The following is a 22,046-nucleotide window of genomic DNA, read 5'->3' on the forward strand; positions in this document are numbered from 1 at the left end:
TAATAAATATACATTTAATTGCAATAAATTAGTGTATGTGTACATGTAAAAAGTGCTAACGTAATGTAATTATTGTGATTTCGGAAAGATTAAACTTGCATAAGCATGCAACGACAATTTTCTTATCAATAATAATGTCATATAACTTGTTATTTGTAATCTAATATCATCCTTATTTTTATTCTTCTCCATTTTGTCACTTTTTACTGCGCTTTCGAAAAGCGCAAGAGTATAGCTCGCCCCTCTACCCCCCCCTCCCCCTCCCCATTAAGATCTGCTCGAGATATTTCAATGTGTGTAATATGATTATAAATATTATGTATATGATTAACGAAAGTATATTATTGTAATAAAAATATTAAAGACAGGATTGGAGACATAAATTTAATAAGATATTAGCGTCTGCAGGAATAACGTGATCTATTGCATAGACGTGAGTACCGTTAAATACGACATTGAAGTTTGTAAAACCTTTAAAAAGAGTGTTTTATTTTAAAAAAGACACTTTAAACTAACGATTTTAATATTTTAATTATTTTTTACTTTACCGTGGTAAAACTCTTCAAGGAGAGAATGTAAATCTTGCCAGCGCTTAGAAAACTCGGTTGAAGACTCTTCATCATTACGAATATGATTAGTTTTTGTAATTTTATCGATGCGCTGTACCAACAGCTATTATATCTGTAATATGCAAGAAAAGTAAAATTTGAAAAATAATATTTGTAGAAATTAAATTTTTTTAAATAAATTAAAAGCGATTATCTTACATTTTATCGCGTATTTGAAGACTGTGATCTATCAGCTTTTGTCCTTCAAAACTAAGAAAGAATAAATGAATCAGCTGACCAAAGACATAGAATATATACCTTAATGCCTCTAAAGTATCTTCATTCCCTTGTGCGATCTCGAAAAAAAAAATATTGTAATTTTTCTTGCAGAGCTAGTACCATTTTTATAATAAATAATAGCATACTTGTAGCAAAGAAATGCTCATCTCTATTGTCACTATCAACATTTGTATAGCGAAAGGTGTAGTAAACGTATTTTCAAGAAGTTGTGCGTACCTGTGACATAAAAGATAACATATTGTGACGTGACATTTTCACGGTCCGTCACAAGGACGAGTAAGCCCGGTCGAGGAGGGAAATTTGAGGCCCTCACCGCGGGGGACGGCAGCCTCTCCCTCTTAATTCCTTAAGCTTTGTAGAAATTTCGCAGATCAAAGTGGCCAAAAACACCCGTATGTACTAATGAGAAGCAGCCTTCGTGGGACCTGCGAGGGACTCTGCAGGCAGGACGACGGAGGCCCGGACATCGCGTGGACAGATCCGAAATAAGGTCACGTAAGAATACTCTTTCTTATACAATTAGACTCCAAACAATGTCGCTACCGAAGATAAAGTTTCAGATACGGAACATATCGAGGCCGGTGGACGCACCGAGAGAAATGACGCCCGAGAGGAAAGCGCGCTCTCACATACCGAAGACCCGGGGTGGAGTACCAGAAATAAAGGAGCTACCGTAACGAGCCAGGAAGGAGGAATCAGATCGGAACCTGGCCAGTTCCCGACCGATTCCACACACGGTCCGGATCCAGATACAGAATAGGCCGCAAAGGACGTTCGAAGTAGCTGCCGTAAGAAAAACCGGGGTCATCTCGAAAAAGCGCCACAGAGGGCCGATATATCGAAGAGCGACGGGAGGATCGAGAGTACCGAGTCGATAACGAAGGATCAAGGATCACTAATCGATAGCGAGGATCTACATGCGCAGGACCATGGTGTAAAGAATATAAGGTGAAGCATTCCGATGGATGCACAGTGGTTCAAAAGTAGTGGGGAACAGCGAACCAATCAAATATGCCCGGTGATGCAAAATTCAATATGGCCGGCGCACGATAGAATCAGTTACATAGTGTTGACAATGATTGACATCGGTGGCTATCACTTATGTGTATGTGTGAATATTACTTGTGAAGTTTTGACAAGTCGACGACAAATTTTCAACCATGCCAAGTTGTTTCGTGAGAAATTGTAAAAATCGGACGAATGATATATTCAGCAAAAAAGTGAGATATTACTCGTTTCCTTAAGATTGGATTTTAATGTATTTTATTTATTTTATTTTATTTTTTTTTTTTTTTTTTTTTTTAATGCAATAAAATTAATATAATAAATTTTAATATAAATATAAATACTGTTTTTATTTTCAAATAACTTACTACATTTATAATTGGCGCGTTTCCTTATCGGACAAATTTGATTGGTTGAAATTTTAAGTCGCCGCCATATGCGCAATACTTCACCTTATATTCTTTACACCATGCGCAGGACGATGCGCGGAATGTCACCGCTGTCCGGCGAGCCTCACTGTCGTCATTGTTCGGCGAGTCGGCAACCTGAGCGGAACCTCGAGGATCACAACGGGCGTACCGACAATTTTGTAAGGCCACCATTTCGACTTCGCGGTAAGAGCGGTATCAATAGGCGGCCCGAGCTTCGCGGAAATAATATCCTGCATAATGTACTTGAGGGGTACCGTATATACTGAGATTTCTCCCGGTACCGTGTCAGGTTAGATTTAGGCCGGGCCCCGCTGACTGCCGCTAATTAGACTAAGATTTCACCACGCTTTTCCCCCTCGGGGCTGCCGAGTCGACAGTCGTTGTTTCGCGTTTCTTATTGTGAATCTATGTCATAATTTCGCGTCAATCCGTGTTTATGAGTATCGCGTATGAGAATATTATGGAAATTAACCTGGCGTGTCTCTCTCGTCGCCTTATTTGAGAGCTCCCCTCGACCTTCTGTCGAGGACGTTAATTGAGAACCGTTCGGAGCTATACCAAGAGAAATAATGTGTGCGTTATCCAAGATTGAAAGCATGAAATAGAACGAGTCGTAACGGCCGTACTAAATGATTACCGCCAGACTAAATTCAACGTTGTACACCGAGTGAGACCAAATTGCGCGAATGCCGCGAACCGAACATCCGAAGTTGTAAGACCTCTCACCGGTACGAACTGTATCTCCGCCCAGCGGATCCTTTTCTTTAGTGGCACAGAACACCTCGTGTCACCTGATTATTACTCTCATGGTTATTTATATATACTTGTTATTTGTTACCTAATCTGTGTTTTCTTTTACAGCCTTATTTCTGAACTCCTCTTTCCAAATCCTTTTGAGGAAATCTCTAAGAACTCCGCCCCTCTGCCATTTGGTGTGCGCTTATCCAAGCCGTTACGACTCGACTCCATATTGACGAGATTTTTGCTTTTACTTGTTGATTTGTGCGGCGCGTCAATCCGCGCCTGGCGCCCAATTATGTGCTTACATATGTATCGTCGGGATTAATATTAAAATGAACGAGTAACGAAGTTTGGCACGCCTACCGGTTTGGGTGCGACTAACCAGACGGAAAAGTCGTCGCGCGCAATACTTACCACAAATTGTGAATATAATTGTTTTCAGATATTTCTTGTTATTTTTATACATATAAATACGTTACATTCTAACCAAACACACTGTAATATGCTAATTACACAATAACGAACATTGTCCGTATACAACTTGCTAACAATTTGTGAATAGCTTGTCAGTTGCTAAATAATTCGTAAACTGTTTATGTTTTGCACCTAAACTGTTTTTACAAAAATGCGCATAATTAATTCCACTTATATTCCATCTAATAAACTTTTGCAATCAAGCCTTTTTGAAATATATTTATCATTATTTAATCGTGTACTCACTTTAAAGCTTCTCGATGTGTGTGCACAAAAAATGCAATTTTTTTGTGAGATATTTCGCTTGAATTATTCACATCTTTCATTTCTTCGTTACGATTGAAAAGTAATTGTTCATAACGAAATCTGTAAAATTCGTACAACATTGATTCTGCTAAATTTTATATACAAATTATAAAGATTGTAGTGTTGCTAACAATTTTGTAATTATTTCCTTACCCAACTACGGCGAACATACTACAAACGTGCTCAACAAAAGTCACGAACATACAATCGTGGACAACTAATCCGGCCACGGTTACTGTCCAAGCCACGATACCATGCGAAATAGTTTCGAAGAAATAGTCTTGCATGTCCACAAAATAATAATATCCTTGATATGGCGGTAAGAAAGGACGGGATTCGTTGAGAGGCAATACGATATCAAGTGCATATGGTATAAGAGACATTAACACGAACACAATCACTGCTATGAAACAATATACTGCAAAGAACAAAACCATTAATGAAAAAAAAATCTAATAAAAATATAGAGCATATTATCCTTTATCAGTCCTCACTCGTATATACTAAAGAGAATCGTCTACTATTTTCGGCATACGACTTCATAATTTCGTACTCTTCGGAAGTTTGTAATTCTTTCCAGTAGCCAAGTAAGTGTTGGATGAAATTTTTAATCTGATAAGACATTAATAACAAATCTTTTCTTATAATTTAATATAAAATAGTAATAGCAATAAGAATATAAAAAAAATTATTTAAAAAGTTAAAGAAATGTCTTGTTATGTCCTGACGGGAATCCACGATTCTTTTCTTTTACGCAATTTCGAATAAATGGGTGATAAAAACTGTATCTAATAAGCGGGCCGAATTGCCTACTGCTATTTTAAACCATTTAGATTATCGAAAGAGTTTACAGCAATTTAAGAAGACGCTGAAGTGTCAGAGAAACCAAGAAACAAATTAACTTTATTTCGAAAGAAGAATCAACGAATGATTGGCTGGTAAGTAGCGTAAGATAGATCTGGTCGCTGATCTGTTTTCAGTAAACCGTTTCAAAGAAAACCGTTCAACTCGCAAGGCTTGTTTTTATGCTGACTTACGAGAGTACATCTGTAAGTCTTCTAAGCCGAGATACTCCAGTCAAGACATTAAAAAAAAAAAAAACAATTTTCTTAACTCAAATTACAATTTTTACACTTGAATGTATTGTAATATTCATTTGCAACATGTATATTATAAAACATACTGTGCGGGTGTTTGACTGAATCGTGTACACTTTCAACATAGCTATAAATGACAGCAGATACGCTGTCATTGCCTTAAAAGTACACTGCATGTCTTTCTTGCACTTAAATTGATACGCCAACTGAAAGTATTATTGAGTTTGCAATTTCTGCAATAAATTTCTTTCAGTGATTATATTAATTTACCTGCGGAATTAATATGGTCAATGTGATCGTGGTTCGCAGTGTAACACGAAATATTTTTGTTCTTAGTTTCAGATACGGCCACGCACCAGTGATTGATGATATTTTAAAAAGGATATTGTAATAATGATTCCAAGTATCTTCCATAGTTAAAAAAAAAAACGCAACGCGTCACTGCGAAGTCGACTAACTCCAAATCGTTATACGACTAGTTCTTCATTCTTTGATGTGAAAGAAACAAATTCATGATAAAACTCCCTCTCATAATAAATCTGCTGCATGTACGCAAATTCTTGTACAACTATTCTGCACATGTCACGTCGCTCAATAATTGTGGATCTTATAGACAGAAGTGGTATTTATCTTCTTGAACAATAAAACCGAAAAACTTCTGTAACGGATCATTTTCTTCTCTTCGAAAGAGAAACACATGTCAATCAGAAAAAATAATAAGATTAAAATTACTACTTTCTATTATTTCTATATAGCATATAGTTCTCTGAAGTTCGAAATTTCCAAGAATGGATAACTGACATAAGAGTGGATAAGATAATTGTTATTCAATACATTCATAAATTACTATATGCCTCGCTCAGTATTCAGAAGTGCTCGCAAGGAAATGGACGGAAGTGTTCCCCACCGATTCTGACGGACTTTGAATACGTTGTCAAGTAGAAATAAGAGACACATACTTATTTATTTTATATGTGCTTAATCATATTAGAGATTGACGCAACCCCTACAAGCTGACATGGTATATTTAATTTTGAGGGGGAATACCGTTCAAACTATGAGATATATAAAAAAATGTTGCTTGATGTACGTGAAAAATTTCAAAAATTGATAAATAAAAGTACACATTTTCGTTCAAAGAAATGTTTATTTTAACCATTTTTCCAATAAATCACTTTGTAACAAAGTTTTGTACACTTCTCCGGAATAGGAATATCGTAGATATTATGCGCTTTTATCTCTGTATTGTAACCGAAATAGAAGTAAAACACAATTCCACGTTTTACTTCTATTCAAATAGAAACAGCGGCGAGCGGAAATGAAAAGAGCGAGTGAAAGAGAAGTTTAGATGGCAGTATCGAGCAACTTCCAAGTGTTATGGCATGTTCTGTGGCGCTACCGTGTAACATCGTGACGAAACGTCGCGCAGTTGGCTGGTTGGCTTGCTCGGTTTTAACAGGTTATAAAGTGATGCATCGTCAGAAGGAGTGCACGCGGATTTGGATCTCGTAAGGCCGTAAACCACATGGTACAAGCGATGGCTGATGAAACATCGAGGGAAACATTGCTAAATCGCGTGAAGCAACAGGGCGAGATAGTACGACGATTAAAAGCTACGAAGGCTGAAAAAACGCAGGTACACAGCTTTTTTTTCTCTTCTCGATCACGAAAATTTCGACACGTTAACATTTCGCGATAATACAACCTCCTTTCTCTTCTTTGTTGTCGGGGTCGACTTCGCGCTTGATTGTCACCAATTATATTCCTTTCACTTCTCTACGTAAATAACAATGAAATTTTATTTAACGCTACCGCACTCGAAAGTCTTTCGGTTTTTGCCTGTAACCTTTTTCACTTTGCACTTGGTCTCATTTCTACCGACAAAATATAAAGAAAGTTAATTTCAAATAACATTTGTTTAATTTAACTTCATCTGGACATTGGTTTCTACAGATTTCTACTAATTATTTGATAGCATTTAAATTAACTAGAACATAACATTGCGAGTGCTACACTAATTTTTTTTTTAATATAAGATTAGATTATGTGCAGAAATATGAGATTTTTTTAATGCGTCACAGTAAAGAAAATGTGAATTCTAAAATACTAAAATACTAATATACAATCAAATTTTATAGTGTAGCAAGCACATTTTTTGTACTGCGATGCATTGAAATCTTATATTTTAAACAAAGAAATGGTATAGAATGCTAAAATGTACATTCTATTCACTTCTATGCCTTAGAATCTTATATTATATGGATAGATTTCCAATGCATTGTAAAAAGAACGTGCATTCTAAAGTTCCATCATATTAATATGATATAAAATTCTAAAGCACATAAAAACAGGCATTACGTTTCTGACATATTTTGTTCATACTTATTTTCTCCAATAAAAATATCAAAACTTATGTTTGTAATATTGTAATTTTTTGCAAATTCATTTATTTGATGTTAAGATAAAATATAAAATAAATACATTTAAAAAATTTTACTGACTTGGCTAGTATTACATAGCCAATGTATTAATAACAGTGAACAAGATGCAACTTCTTACAACGTGATAGCAATCTTTCTTTTTTTTTCTTGCATTATTAGGTGTAAAGAATAAATTTGTTGTCAATATGTTAGACTTAACTTTAGAGAGACATCTCGTTTCTCAGGAACGCGAAGAGCAGTTTCGCGATCTAAACCTTCAATTAGAAAGCTTAAACAGTGATTTTGCGGATGTGAGCTACGTGTGTGGTTGGTGCCCAACATCCAAAGATACTGAGCTGTACGACACGCTGTGTATCGTCATCGGTAATGTCATCGAGTTCCCAAGGTGGCCGCATCTAACCAGATGGTACATTAACATGAAAAGCTTTACCCAAGAAGAGCGTCTAGCGTTTCCTGTGGAAGCATCGCTTACTTCTCTGGCAGAAAAGACTGAGCGATTAAAAAGTACTCGCTATCTTAGCAAATGTGCTATATTAGCAAAACTGCTAGATAAAAAGGTGAGGCAGTCGGTTGCTTGCAAGCAGAGCTGTCATAAATTATTGCAAGATTACTATCACGGAAGTATAGAAGATTCTCTAGATTTTTCTGACTAGATCACATGAGATGATTGTTTCACAAATTGCCAAACTTGGCACAATTGGTGTAACAAATGTTTTATTCTAAAAAAATTAATTAAAGAAATGTGTTTGTTAATTGTAGACCTGGCAATAATTAATGGTGGTTCCTTGCTAGCTTGCTCACTGATATTACCTCTGCTGTTTGGACTAGTTTGATAAATCTCAACATTGAGGGGGCTTTTCTCTTTCATTCTGGTTGTCTTGCAATTCCTTCATCCATTCATGATGTTACGCCTGATATGCCACAATTCTTTTACCGTCCTGTGGAAATGCAATCGCAACGTATCAATGTCCACAACGCCACAGGTGGGTCCGACGTTTTCGACTATCGTACCCTGGATAACTAATAAGAAATAATGTCACATTCCGTTTTTCTAACGATTATATCTGTTTGCCTGTTTGTAGATAGCGGAGGAAGTCTGCAAATTGTTGGATCTGAAAACGCAATTGGGGGAGGAAAATGGCTGCTCTCACAAGCTCATTCTCAAAACGCCCAAAGGCACGAGGGATTACAATCCAGAGCAAATGGCGCTGCGATTGGGAGTGTTGGAAAAAGTAATTTCAGTATTTAAGCGTCATGGCGCGGAAACCATAGACACGCCTGTATTTGAGTTAAAGGTAATAATTGCCGTCAAAAACAATGGTCATTTAATATTTAGTATTAAAATACTGAAAATCGCTACACTGATTTTGTTACGTAGGATGTTTTGATGGGTAAATACGGCGAAGACTCTAAGCTTATCTACGACTTGAAGGATCAAGGCGGTGAGATCCTCGCACTTAGATATGATTTGACAGTTCCTTTTGCGAGGTATCTAGCTATGAATAAGATGACCAATATCAAAAGGTATCACATTGCGAAAGTCTATCGAAGAGATAACCCGGCCACGACAAAAGGCAGATACAGGGAATTTTATCAGTGTGTAAGTAAAAACAATGTGCATATTATTGAATTACATCTTGAGAATACATTTGCGTACTGAAAATTGATATTTTAATCACTATTTTTTCAAGGATTTTGATATCGCCGGTCAATACGATCCGATGATACCGGATGTGGAATGCATTCGAGTCGTATCTGAAGCGCTGCAGGTCCTGGATCTAGGGCCGTACTTAATTAAGTTGAATCATAGATCTTTGCTGGATGGCATATTTGCCGCGTGCGGCGTGCCGCAGAGCAAATTCCGCAGTATCTGCTCCGCCGTGGATAAGCTGGATAAGAGCCCCTGGCAGGAAGTGAAGAAGGAAATGACGGACGAAAAGGGATTGGATGAGCATGTCGCCGATAAAATCGGCAGATACGTCTCTCAATCTGGTGGGATCGAACTGATAGCTGAATTGAGAAAAGATAAAGAATTGATGAAACAATCCGCTGCCGTGCAAGGCTTAGATTCCATGGAATTGTTGCTGAAGTATTGTAACATTTACAAAATTCTGGACAAAATTAAGTTCGACCTAAGTCTCGCCAGAGGACTCGATTATTATACGGGTGTCATTTATGAAGCTATATTGTGCGGTATGCAATTTTTTTCTTCCTACATTTTCTTGATTTCTCCTGCAATCATTGAATTATGATTCGTGTGAATTTAATATGACTGCAGTGAGAAAACAGAAAAATTTACGACTATCTGTCACGAAGTAATTCTGAAGTAATACTGATTAGTATTCCGTGATCTTTGCAGGAGACGATGTCGGCGTCGGTAGCGTAGCGGGTGGCGGCCGTTATGACAATTTGGTAGGAATGTTCGACAACAAGAACAAAAACGTACCTTGCGTCGGCGTGTCGTTGGGCGTGGAACGGATATTCAGCGTTCTGGAAGCAAAATTGGCGAAAGAGAAGATAAAGATACGCACCACCGAGATTGAAGTGTTTGTCGCGAGTGCGCAGAAGAATTTGCACGAGGAGAGAATGAGAATACTGGTGGACTTGTGGGAAAGTGGATTGAAGGCGGAGCAATCCTACAAGAAAAACGCGAAGCTCCTGATGCAGTTGCAACACTGCGAAGAAGACGGTATTCCTTTAGCGATAATTATTGGGGAAAACGAACTGGCGAAGGGCGAAGTCACACTGAGAGTTGTCTCGACTCGAGAAGAAACTCGTGTGAAGCGTAGCAATCTTGTTAATGAAATACGAAAACGGCTAGAAATCTTATCGTAGCACATTAACGACACGTAACGGCCTTTTTGTATATCATCATTTCTCGCTATTGCGAGGAAATCAACATCGGTATAAGAAAAAAAATATTTATATCGCATTTAGTTTCATTGTAACTCGCGCATTTTTATTTATTACATACTCGAGTAATACACAACCCAATTTTGTATATTTTCCTGCACACAGATTTGCACCAACTACATTCCTACCGTAATATTGAGTGCTTTTCCAATTTTTAATGACAATAATCCACGTTTTTCTAAGAAATTTTTTCCTTTTCAATCCCGAAAATGTGTAAGATTCGAGAATCTGTAATTTTTGGTTTTGCGCGAATTTGTGTTATTTCTGTTACCAAGCAACAAGCTTTTCGTCATTCATAGATATAATTATGAAATGAATGTACGAGAAAGTGACCACGCTCTGCATTTATTGTGGAATGATTATAGTTCTTTCGAGTTTTTCCAAATTTAATCGTAATGTCTTTATTGCATATACATTTCTTGCAGTTGCAAGGAAATCTACATTAGTGCAATAAGATATTTATGTCGAATTTAGTTTGATTTTAATCCGCACGTTAGAAAACATTTATTTATTATATTTTGCACGAATTTATTTGTATTGTTTTCGTAAAACGACAAGCTTCTCGTCATCTACAGAAGTTGATTGGAAATTTCTAAAAAAAAAAAGAAAATGCATTGATTGTGTCCACTCTGCATTTGTTGTTCCGACAAACAAATGATCATTTAGTTAAGTTTGTTTTTTGTTTAGTTTTTCCGAGTTTTGTGATTGATAATCATAATATGTGTAATATGAGCTCTATCATCCAAAAAATCAAGTACATCTTTGTAATTTATTTTACAAGAACTTGTCAATAAAATATTACATCATTTCGTGAAACGCGTCTTCGTTTTTTTTACGGTCGCGGTTTAAGTGGATAAATGCTGGTCATAAGATCGCAGCTGACAATATTTGAACTGCGATACGAGATACTCGCGAATTATGTACTTTACTTATTTGAAAGAAGATAGTAAATCCACGAATTAGCGGATCTCGATTTAGCGAATTTTAGATCAGCGGAGATTCTTTAGTTTTTTTTTTAGAATTATTTATTCATATGAAGTTTTTCTTTAACAATCTATTTAATATTTATTTTCTCTAAATAATTTATTTTTAATTTATTAAATGAATAATATATTTATTTCATCATGTTCTCACAGTATGCATTATATCACAGAGTCTTCGATATCTTACTGACAATGAGTTAAAACTTAATAATTTACGTATCTTATCTGTTTTCTCGCTGTAATCATATTAAATGATAGCAAAAATGAGAAATTATGTGACTTTTTTTGTAATATATGTCGAAATAAATTAATTTTTTCATACGCTATCCCACTCATGTTTAATAGTATAGATTATTAAAATAGTAAAAATTTCTTTTTTTTCGTCACTGAATAAATAACTTTATATGTAATTCAATATATATGTATCCTATATTTCTAGCAAAAATGAGACTTGTGACGTTTATCAAGATTACAATTATCTACGAAAGTAAAAGAAAGTCTTCGGTATATCTTATCAATTGTACAATATTATCAAGCAAATATGTGATACGTGAAAAAAAAACTAATTTGTTTCGATTTATAGTTTGAATTCGACACGATTCACCTCGAATGTCATAAGTATAATTATAGCGAGGAACCAGAAATCAATTACATTTAATATCTTTGCTAATTTATTAATAATTTAATAATTGTTTTTGCTAATACTATCTACTATTTTATAAACTAAATATTTATTGAGAAAATATTGTAAAGCTGACTAGTCTGGAAAATTAGATATCTATAAATATCGGTAAAATTAACTTTTCACAATGCTGATCGATGTTGCTTATTGCTAAACTACAGTTCATTTTGAAATTTTAATTGAAATTAATTGAAGTTGAATTTTGAATTTACATAATTCACATGAAAATTTTAAGCCTTAACAACTATTTTTCTTTTAATATATTGTTATATCTTTTATTTTAGGTTTTCTATACTTTTTATTCTTATTAAATTACTTATATCTTCATTTTTTAAATAAAAATTTTTTAAATTGAAAAGATTTCATAAAAAGTCTATCGCTCGAATTTCTACCGCGTGTGCTGAAAATTCAGAATTCCGAAGTTTTAACCGCAGATTTGAATTCAATGTCGAAAAAATGCAAAATTTCGCGTGCTAGAAAAGTAATGATACCATGTAAATCGCCAAAAATTAGATCCAAATTACTTTTCTCTAATTTTCGAGTGTTTTGCACTGAGCAGTCTGAGCATTAATCTTTCTTCTCGCGAAGCTTGTCAACTCTTACTTCCTCCAAGTCTACGTCGTCTTTTCGATTAGATCTCGTCATAGCTCTGTATTGCTCGAAAGGATTGATCGCCGGCTTCTCAATTGTCACTTGCAGCTGCGGCTTGTAAAAGTCTATCGGCACACTGGGCTTCTCTTTTTCCGATTCAAAGGAACTGCCGCTGCTCGTTGAAGAAGAAGGCTTTGCCGTTTGCGCCTCGTACAAATTGTCAATCACGCATACATGTGTGTCGCGCTTCTCCGTTTTAAGCGGATGTTCCTTCACGTCCACATTCGTCTCCTGCATTCCGCTTTGAACTATCTTACTCAACGCGTCGTTGAAGTCTATCAATTTCTGTTCGAATGCGGAAGACGATGGTTTGTGAGTATTTGAAGCTGCGTCTCCCATCGCGGAATGCTCCTGATGCTTGTCCTGAGTCATCCTCCTCTCCTCTTTCGGCGACATGATGGTCACCGTTTTCTGGTTTGAGCCGCTCGTTCTACCGACGTCGACGGATTTCTTGGAGTTGTCCATGGCGAGGGGACTGAGAGGAGCGGCGGTGCTCTTTTCGCGCCTGTCGGAATGAACGTCGCCGAGGCTGAACGCCCGGGCGCGACGACGCAAATGCATTTGACTGATCTGCCGCTGCAGCATCCCCGCCTTCCACTTCGGCAGTGGCTTCGGCGTGTGCAACGGCGTCGGCGTGGACTTGGTGCTAGCCGGACTCGATTGACCGCTAAGTTGAACGGGTCTTATGGAAAAACGTCGACCGCCGGTTGACTGCTTGATCGGCGACGATATTCCCGGTGGTCCCTCCATGTTCACAAGCGGTTCCTTCGGCGACGTGGAAATGTAGGGCTCCATCGAGACGTAAGGCTCCTGGCGGTTTCGATCGTCCGTCCTCCGGGAGACTCGCAGCTAAAAAGCATTCGCGTCTTGTGACGTCAATATATACTTTTGCGACAAAATTTTCACAAGTAAGCACATTTCGAAAACATGATAAATAATCGATCGATCGGACATTCTATATTGAAATTTAATTGTTCGCAGTATAGGCTTACCGATAGTCGCGGTGATCCGTAATTAGGCGGTGCGAGAGGATTCATTGTGCTTACGACCGGTCTGAGAGAGAATCGTCTGGGCTTTACAGCGACACTCTCCCTCCTGATATACGACGTAGGGGTGGTGGTGCCGGAATAATTATTGTCAGCCGCTCTAAGAGACATTCTTCTGCTCGATTGATACGACTGCGACTGATCCGAAACAGTGTTCTGCAGGCTCTGAGCCGCCGACTCCGAACCGGTCGCGTTCTGCGAGAAGAGGGTGAAGAGACTGGGCAGCTTCGGCGGAGTCAGACAGGCCGTTCCCATTTTACGCTTCGGTTTCGCGACGTATTCGTCCGGGACGGTTCCTACCCGCGTGTGAAGCGCGGTCAGCGCTCGAAGGAAGTCCGCCAGGCTCGTTTCCTCCAGCAGATTGTTACCCTCCAGATAGCTCGACAAATTGCCGCCTGTGTGCGTGTAGTACGCCCTCGAGTCGTCCTTCGTTTCGTCCAGGTACGCGGGCGGTGGATCGATCGGACTGATCGAATTGGCCCGCTGATAGCTCCTCTCGCTGCCGTTCGTCATCTCGACCGTTTTCTCGGAACCGACGTCCGACGTCCTCTTGCTCGTGAACTGCTTTCGCCATTTGGGGAAGAAGTTCTTGGGCGCGGTGATCGGCAGAGCGAGCGACGGGAACTTCCTGTACGGCTTACCGCTGTTCTCCTTCGAGGACGAAACCGTGTCGTTCGTCATCATCTCCTTGGTGTGCGAAGTCACCGGGCCGGACCACGTCCATTCGGTGTTCTGATTGACGGAGTTGTTCCTCGTCGTGTAACCCGTCTCGCTGGCTGCCCTGGATCGAGGCTTGGCGAACAGGAACCTCTCACTGCCGATTTTCCAATTGGACTCGCTATTGTTCAGGCCCGAGTCTATCGATTTGCTCTGCGTGTCGCTTTGAATGTCAGCTTGCTTCGACTGATCCTCGTTCTGGTCCCAGTCATCCCGCGGTGGGATGTAACCGAGAATATTCACCAAGCGTGCCAGGAGCTCCGCCGGTTGCACCATGGCGTGCGCAGCGAACGTTGCATTTTTGTCTATCCTTTGAAGATCCGTCTCGGACACCACACGTGTCAGTTCAAACTGTGCGAAAATAAATTCAGGTTTATAATATCATAAATATAAAAAGATATCGATAACAGTAGTATTCCGCAGCCTTTTGTGCGCTGAGTTCAAATAAGAGAAATTTGGTTCCAAAATTGACAACATTTATACAATAAGAAAATGATGTTTTTTTATTCTACAATATTTGGGAGGAGTTTATAATATTACGTCTGAGATATGAAAATCTGTCACGAACGAAAAGATGTAGATTATGTAGAAAATTTTTGCATACCATCGGCACCACTTCACTGTTAGCTCGTCGTCGCGGATGCGGCGTGAAATCATCCACAAATCCACCGATCGCCAAATCTCGGAGGTCCGGGAAACTGTTGCTGCGCGGCAGTTTCGCCGGCGGTACATCATAATCGTACTCGTCAACGTATACTCTCTAATAAATGAATACACCGGTGTGTATTTTATTGGTAACGAAATCTGGGATATCGACGCAAAATAATGCACATTAACGTTCTATCAATTGTCCAAAATAAAATCGAATGGAAAAAAAATGTTTTGTAGAAATATATAAACGAAAACGTTTTCGTAATAAACCGCAATGTTGCGCAGTTGCAGCAATAAGGTCGCTTACTTTAACTTTAGAGAGCTGCAACTCGTTGAAAACGCGACGCAGGTAGTCGACCTCTTTGTTGAACTCGTTCCAAATCTTGCTCTGCGTGTGTTTGAGATTCATCGCCAGTTTGTGTTCGAGCCTTATGATCTTTTTGCTGCGCATACCACGAGCAATGAACGTCATTATCATGACGATGTAGCCCAGTCCGAAGGAGATCCAAAAGATCAGGAATATCTGATACATGATGAAAAACGGGCCGTTCCCGTTCGAATCCTGACCTGCGAAATTTTAATCGGCAAGTTGAAAATATTAAAAATCTCTACTGCAAAAGTTGCATTTTTGTTTTTATTAATTCTTGTTTGTTCAATTTAACAAATTATTCACGAAGATATTTGCTTGCAATAATAACTTTAAATAATTCCCTGATCTGTGCGAGTCGCAAATTATACATTCATACGAGTATTATAATTCATTTTTTGATTTCTCATATTTCACACCTCGTTTCTGATCGTATATTTGTTGTATTTGATTACTGTATGCAAATCGTTTCTTAATTTATAGCAAGCATATGGAGAACACTCTACTTACGTGTTAAAATCTGATAAAATCTGCTTCCCACGTGAGCATGTAACGATGAAAACATTTATCTTTTAGTTGGATGGAACGGAAATAAATTCATAGCAATTGATTCATGTGATAAGAGTATAAATATACATCATATCTGACTATCAATCACAAGAAAGCTGACGAAATTTATTGAATGTTATATTCTCAAATAATGCGGCGTATTGATAATTTATAAAACAAATTAAATCGATATCGTTCCAAATCTTATATTACCTGTCATTAAGAATAAATGTTTCAGATGTAAAAATTTGTATTCATTTTCTTTCTTTTTTAAAATCTTTATTCCGCACAAGCATAAATTATAATTGTTTTTAACTTGTTTTTAATTTTAATTAAGATTTCTTCTAATCTTGCAAGTTTTTATAAATATTGTAAATATATATATTCTTTCATACGTTCGTGTAATATTTTAAACACATAATGAGTGACGTGAACAAACTAAAGAGAGAAAGAGAGAAACAATATATTTAAAAAAATATATTATTACACAAAAGACAAAAGTGAGCGCCGCGATCCTAAGAAGTGGCCAAGAGCGCGTGATTCCGCGACTTGCACCGCAAAACAATTCTCAGTTGTTATCGATAAAAAAATACAAATTAATCACATTCTCCGCGCACGTCTGACGAATCGATAAGATAGATGGAAATATTTACCCGCCACGAGATCACCAAAACCGATGGTCGTGAGCGTGACGAAAGCGTAATAGACTGACTCGTCGTAAGTCCAGCCCTCGTAATGCATGAACAGGAACGCAGGGAAGAAGATGAACATGACGAAGCCGGGCGTCAGGTACATGAAGATCTGCGCAGCCAGACGCAGCCAGACCTTGCACGTCTCGAACGGCGAGGGCTTCTTGTCGCAATAATCGGACGACGATTGACCGTGCTTATAGGACTTATATTTCTGATGGGCCTTGATGAACGCATGACTGAAGAACTCACCGAGTTGTGTCAGCAAAATCCCATTCATCGGGATGCCCACTAGACCATAGAAGATCATTAAGATGCGACTAAGCGTGTTTGTCGGCGCCAGATTGCCGTATCCTGCACAATAAAATGATAAATCGGCGATTATTAATGGTGGCGACGAAAGATTTACAAGCAATATCCAACGAAAAGAAATCCTGGAGCAAGCGAGATGAGCAATCGAACGATTCATTCAGATAAATATCGCTCGCGATTCGATCGAAAGAGTGATACAAGTTTATCCACTTTAGATAAAAATTAAATTTTTAGTAACTCTAAGTCAATAAATGTGGACATGGAAGTTATAATTAAATAAATTCTATATCGCAATTTGAATCGCAGCTTCAAATCGACAAGGATCGATGCCTACCGATAGTGCTGACGACCGTATAGGCGAAGTAAAAGCTGTTGTAGAAGGTCCATTGGTTGTGCTCGGTTTCGTTCCCCGGTTTGTGGACCGACTTACCGCAGTATTCGCTGAGCTTATTCAGGATCTCAGTGTAGTTGTCACTGGGCACATAGTGCTTCTCGAGTAAATCTATAAAAGATCGTTACATATTTCAAGCGTTGACTCGGATCATCTTACAAATTGATTTCTCGCTTATCCGCCGAAAGATGATCTCTTTCTTTCGCGAGATAATCCTACTCTTTCCGAACGGAATCGCTTTGCAAGACAATTGCTGCACGCACTATCTTATCAGGTGATATTTGTCGTTTTATATTGCGTTACGTTTATACAAACCTCGCCTGGACCTTCCGCGCACACAAGTGCAACCGGAATGCGAACGAATCTCGTCAAGATACATGCGCATAAAATGTGTGAAAGCCTATCTTCGTCGGTCACGCAAAGTCGGCGAATAATAATTTTTATACATGCTCGTCTCTATCCTTTTTTTTAATTAAATTGTTGTTAAATTAAATACAATTTTAACAAACACGCCGACTTAAGGATTAATGCAGACATTACGAAACGGATATCGTCGCTTTTAACCGGAATGTGACGGTTTTGACGGGAGTGGTTGACAAGTTGAGGATTTCGTAATCGATTGACCTTTCTAGTGACAATGACACTGGCCGTCAATTAAGGCTGGCTCTTGGGTGTGCGACATTGTAACCACATTGCTATCTGAATGACGCCCTTTCTTGCAGCAACAATAGTGCCGGGGACGATCAGGCATACAAAACTCAATGACATCGATCAGCCGCGGTTGCATTCCGGTTATTTGCGAGGTTGTCGTTACGGAAAACCTACATTCGCGTAGTTTATTTATATTCTTCAAATTCAACAATCCTAGAAATCTCGAGAATAGAAAGGAGAATAAGATAAAACAATATTTTATGATTTATGGTTTCAAAATTCTATAATACCTAAAAATTTTTAGATGTTATGTATAATTCTTTAATTTGATTCTCATAGCTTCTTTTCTATAATTTTCTTTTTAAATGCTACTTTTTAATTTAACAATCCGACAAGTTTAACCATCGAGAACCTACAAACTCGCGAATCTGAAAGCTCAATGGTACGCAGATTCTGAAACTCGCGATTTTATTTGAAAATTTGTAGTTTTAAATAATCAAAAATATAAGAGACGATAAATAACACCAATGTTTCAAAACTTCCAAAAATCGAATATTATCGCTTTCGATATTTCATGCGCTTCATAAATAATTGCACCAAATTAAGCGATTTGATTTTTCCTCTTTATTTATATTGCAAATTTGTGATTTAGAAAGCAACAGACAATCGTCATGTGATCAATTAATCACGTATACAGTGTCTTGAAACAGCTGTCATCTATTAAGGCTGCACCAACACACCGAAGCATTCGTTGCAGCCTTAATCGATGACAACTGTTTTAAGACGCTAGATGCGTAAGGTATTTTTGTTATATAGCAAGCGCATGTCGGAAGTGTCAAATGTTTTGCACGCTGGACTCGTCTTCTGCACGGCAATGGCATTATTTGCATTAGTGTCGCCGAAGTCTCGAAGCGCATCGTAAGTGAAAAATTACCATTTATTAAAATTGCAATTTCACAGAAAATCATGTGTAACTAATTTTTTTATTATCAATTTATTTTTAAAAATTTTCTAGCTCGAAGATAATGAATAGGAATATTTTGTGAAGTAATTTATCAAATAAATTCAATGCGCGCGAGTACATATCTCAAGGTTTTTTTTCATATTGCAATTGCAATAAGAAAGAGTATGTTGATAGTTCAATGACACGAATATGCATTGCAAATGATATGCAACTCCGCTCGCATTTGACCTCTTGTGTCGCCGACTTGTTAATGAATCTCGTCGATTAAAGCAAATTTTACAAATCAAAACGCTTTTTCTGTTTTATTACCATACTTAATCGCGAATATAGACGAGCGTGACACATGTAAAATATAATTTTCGCGAATCTAGAATATACTTTTTCTGAACAAAGGGAAATTATTTTTTATACATCTTCAAAAACTTCTTAAAATTTTTAGAAGCACAGTTCTTCCCAGTCAGAAGTCGCAATTTTTTCTCGTGTGCAAAAAAAAGAGAGCGTAGAACTACTATAAAATTTTAAATTACATTTTAACTATATATAACTTTTTTTATAAAATTTTTATAAAATTTTTATAAAATGTTAAATTTATATTAAAAAATTAGCAACTGTTAGTCGACCGATTATTGTTATCGTCATTCTTACCGTTGATCTCTTTGCGTTCTTTCCTAGCCGTCTCGAGCTTCTCGTGTTCGATATCTCTCTCGATTTGATAGAAGATAAAAGCGCCCAACAATAAGTACATCAAGAACAACATCAGCAAAACTAGCCATTGCTTCTTGGACATTCTCGGATGTTATCGGTGCGAAACGATGACGTCTGGCGGGATGATCCGGCGGTGAAAATGATTGGAACGATGATTTCCCGCCAATCACGTAATCATGACACCTTTGTCGAAGCGGCGCGCACGCCGCGAACGCGTATTCTTGACATCGGTTTGTCCAAAAGGTGAAATTAACAACCGCTCGAGCGAGTCGCTCGCCACGAGCACACTAAAGCTCTGCCGCGAAGAACGGCTCCTTTTTATGGTTCCTTGAACTCCGATTGTCGTTATATTGATTACGACGGGCTCTTATACAGCCGACGTTATCACTGTGTGGCCCGATATCTTTCGATCTGTCAGAAGTCTTCCTGTCGATTTACATCGCTACGTCGTCATTGCGGCTGCAACTCATCTGTCCGACGATAAGGACGCGGTTCCGTCGAAGCCACTCGGAAAATTCTGCAATCAACAAATTTAGCATAACTTTTTCGAGTCTGCACAGTTGATGATAAATGGATGATGGTTTTTTTTTTTACTCTTTTAAGTGCGCTAGTATAAAAAATATGATAGCGATTATAAAAATTTGCGACAATTAAGCTTCTAGTTGCGATCTGTAAAAGCTGAGCGTTTACTCGAAGTGAAAGAATACGTCACACCTTCGATGTCGAGCTACTGAAACCCTTCCTTCCTTCGGCAGTGCCGGTTGCACAATGCGTTTAGTTGGTATCGCGTCGAACATCATATATCCTGCCGACCTGTCGATCGCTGATCGTAATAGCGATCGATTTTTACACTCGTAAGGATGATTTACGGCGTGAAACAACGCCACGCGTGTCTCTCTGAAGTTTACACTTCCTCGGCATCTCGTGACTCGTGTCGGTTTAAGTGCATCGCGCACACGAATTTGCATAAGCGTGTCGCATAAGCTCATGGAACAGTACAAAGTACTTCAGAATTAGCGGCAAATCATATGAAGTCATATGAGAGAGCCTGTGCCGCGCTTCTGAGATTCAAAGTCAGTTTTTTTCTTAGCCAAAATTATGTTAAGTTATAACATTGTGACTCTCTGCGTAATCCAAAGCTGCTTATTTTATGTTTGCATTTATTTAATGATGTTGAATTAAAATTTAACTAAATCTTGATTAATTAAAATTATTGCGGCAAAATTAACGTGCCTATTTCAAACTGAGACGAATGATACGTCGCATATGTCGGTTTTAAGCAAATAAAGGTTTGACGTATTGACAAGACGCTGTCGCGCAACAATAAAAAATAAACGGCGATTGTCGACCGATCGGAGGCGAGAACGGCTCTATAATGTGTTCGATTTATCTTGATCTTCTTACGTTATAGCATATCTATAAATATTATTTATGACGCGAGAAACGTCTCGACTGCAAATGTCTTACGCGTCGATCTCTATTTGCTAATGACGCCGATGTAGACACCGCTCGTTTGTACACATCTGAGAAAATTCGCGTCCATCGCGAGGTCAAGAAGCCCTTCGCAACGAAGAAATTCCAAGCTGCCCCTCTCAGCGCAAGAAATCCTTTGCCATCCCAAATTTGGCGTTCAAGATGTTAATAAAAAATATAATTAATCTACAGTCATTCGTTGACATGTAAAAGGATTAAAAAATGAACAGAAATATCTTTATAGAAATATAAATATATATTTTTGTAAAAATTATGAAAAGTAGGAGAAAAAAATGATGAAAAAAAGTATAAAACTGTAGTTAAGTTATAATTTTGAATTTTTAGGTCTCTTTCAGATAAACCCACGATCCAATTCCTTCTCTTTCTTCACTCTATTTACTTTGTTCGATAATTCAACCGGTAAGCCTCTTCATAAACTGCTCGCGATGAAAGTATAACGCGTCAGACATGGCAAACCTTCGGCGATGTTAACGATCATACATCACGCTAGTGTCGATTATCGCTTATAATGGGTGAGATAAATTTGCGAGTGAATTCCACGCATGGACATTTTCCTTTATTCGCAAAACAACACAGATGATGTTCGAGTCATCGTATTATTTTTTACTCAAGTATATTCTGCTAATTTTGCTTCTATCCGTTTAGCTAGAACGGAAAATACTTATGATTCACTATAAAATGCGATCGCACCCTAATCGGCGAACGCCCGAAGCAAAATTATGACCAGTTTGTTATACTTTTGTGTACATTTTATTTGATTAAAAAATACATTTTGTTATAAATTGCATATTTTTTTTATCGCAATGCGAATTCTCATCGCATAGTTTCTCAATGATCACAATTGTATATAGAAAAGATTTGCGTACATTTTTTTTCTAATATACTTTATTTTATAATTTTCTCAATTACGATGGCATGAATACGTCAGAAGCAATAGC

The 22,046-nt window shown here is 37.8% G+C and overlaps 3 protein-coding genes across 6 annotated transcripts; 1 reads left to right on the top strand and 2 right to left on the bottom strand.

The window, feature by feature from the left end:
* Positions 1–268: 268 nt before the first annotated feature.
* Positions 269–5,410, bottom strand: LOC105673419 (odorant receptor 4-like). Its single transcript, XM_067354219.1, has 9 exons — positions 5,173–5,410; positions 4,989–5,108; positions 4,300–4,417; positions 3,959–4,223; positions 3,746–3,865; positions 974–1,064; positions 768–904; positions 549–681; positions 269–471 (listed from the first exon to the last, which is right to left on the bottom strand). Exons 1-9 carry the CDS (start codon positions 5,314–5,316, stop codon positions 421–423), a joined length of 1,179 nt encoding a protein of 392 aa, XP_067210320.1. The 5' UTR covers positions 5,317–5,410; the 3' UTR covers positions 269–420.
* Positions 5,411–6,112: 702 nt separating this feature from the next.
* HisRS (histidine--tRNA ligase) lies at positions 6,113–11,072 on the top strand. 3 transcript variants are annotated; one of them, XM_067354193.1, is made up of 6 exons: positions 6,113–6,538; positions 7,568–7,900; positions 8,426–8,638; positions 8,722–8,943; positions 9,035–9,536; positions 9,703–11,072. In XM_067354193.1, exons 1-6 carry the CDS (start codon positions 6,428–6,430, stop codon positions 10,176–10,178), a joined length of 1,857 nt encoding a protein of 618 aa, XP_067210294.1. In that variant the 5' UTR covers positions 6,113–6,427; the 3' UTR covers positions 10,179–11,072. The 3 variants fall into 3 exon arrangements, with proteins under 3 accessions (XP_067210294.1, XP_067210295.1, XP_012224412.1); XM_067354194.1 differs by lacking the exon at positions 7,568–7,900 and having other exon boundaries at positions 6,160–6,538; XM_012368989.2 differs by lacking the exons at positions 6,113–6,538; positions 7,568–7,900 and adding an exon at positions 8,110–8,326.
* On the bottom strand, positions 10,852–20,464 carry Ork1 (open rectifier K[+] channel 1). Of its 2 annotated transcripts, none has more exons than XM_012369018.2 (8): positions 20,329–20,464; positions 19,555–20,131; positions 17,238–17,405; positions 16,844–16,945; positions 15,294–15,553; positions 14,940–15,095; positions 13,565–14,686; positions 10,852–13,421 (listed from the first exon to the last, which is right to left on the bottom strand). In XM_012369018.2, exons 2-8 carry the CDS (start codon positions 19,694–19,696, stop codon positions 12,489–12,491), a joined length of 2,883 nt encoding a protein of 960 aa, XP_012224441.1. In that variant the 5' UTR covers positions 19,697–20,131; positions 20,329–20,464; the 3' UTR covers positions 10,852–12,488. The 2 variants fall into 2 exon arrangements, with proteins under 2 accessions (XP_012224441.1, XP_012224439.1); XM_012369016.2 differs by having other exon boundaries at positions 16,556–16,945.
* Between the last annotated feature and the right edge of the window lie 1,582 nt (positions 20,465–22,046).

The sequence above is a fragment of the Linepithema humile genome, chromosome 4 (genome assembly GCF_040581485.1).
Source record: "Linepithema humile isolate Giens D197 chromosome 4, Lhum_UNIL_v1.0, whole genome shotgun sequence".
NCBI classification, from domain to species: Eukaryota; Metazoa; Arthropoda; class Insecta; order Hymenoptera; family Formicidae; genus Linepithema; species Linepithema humile.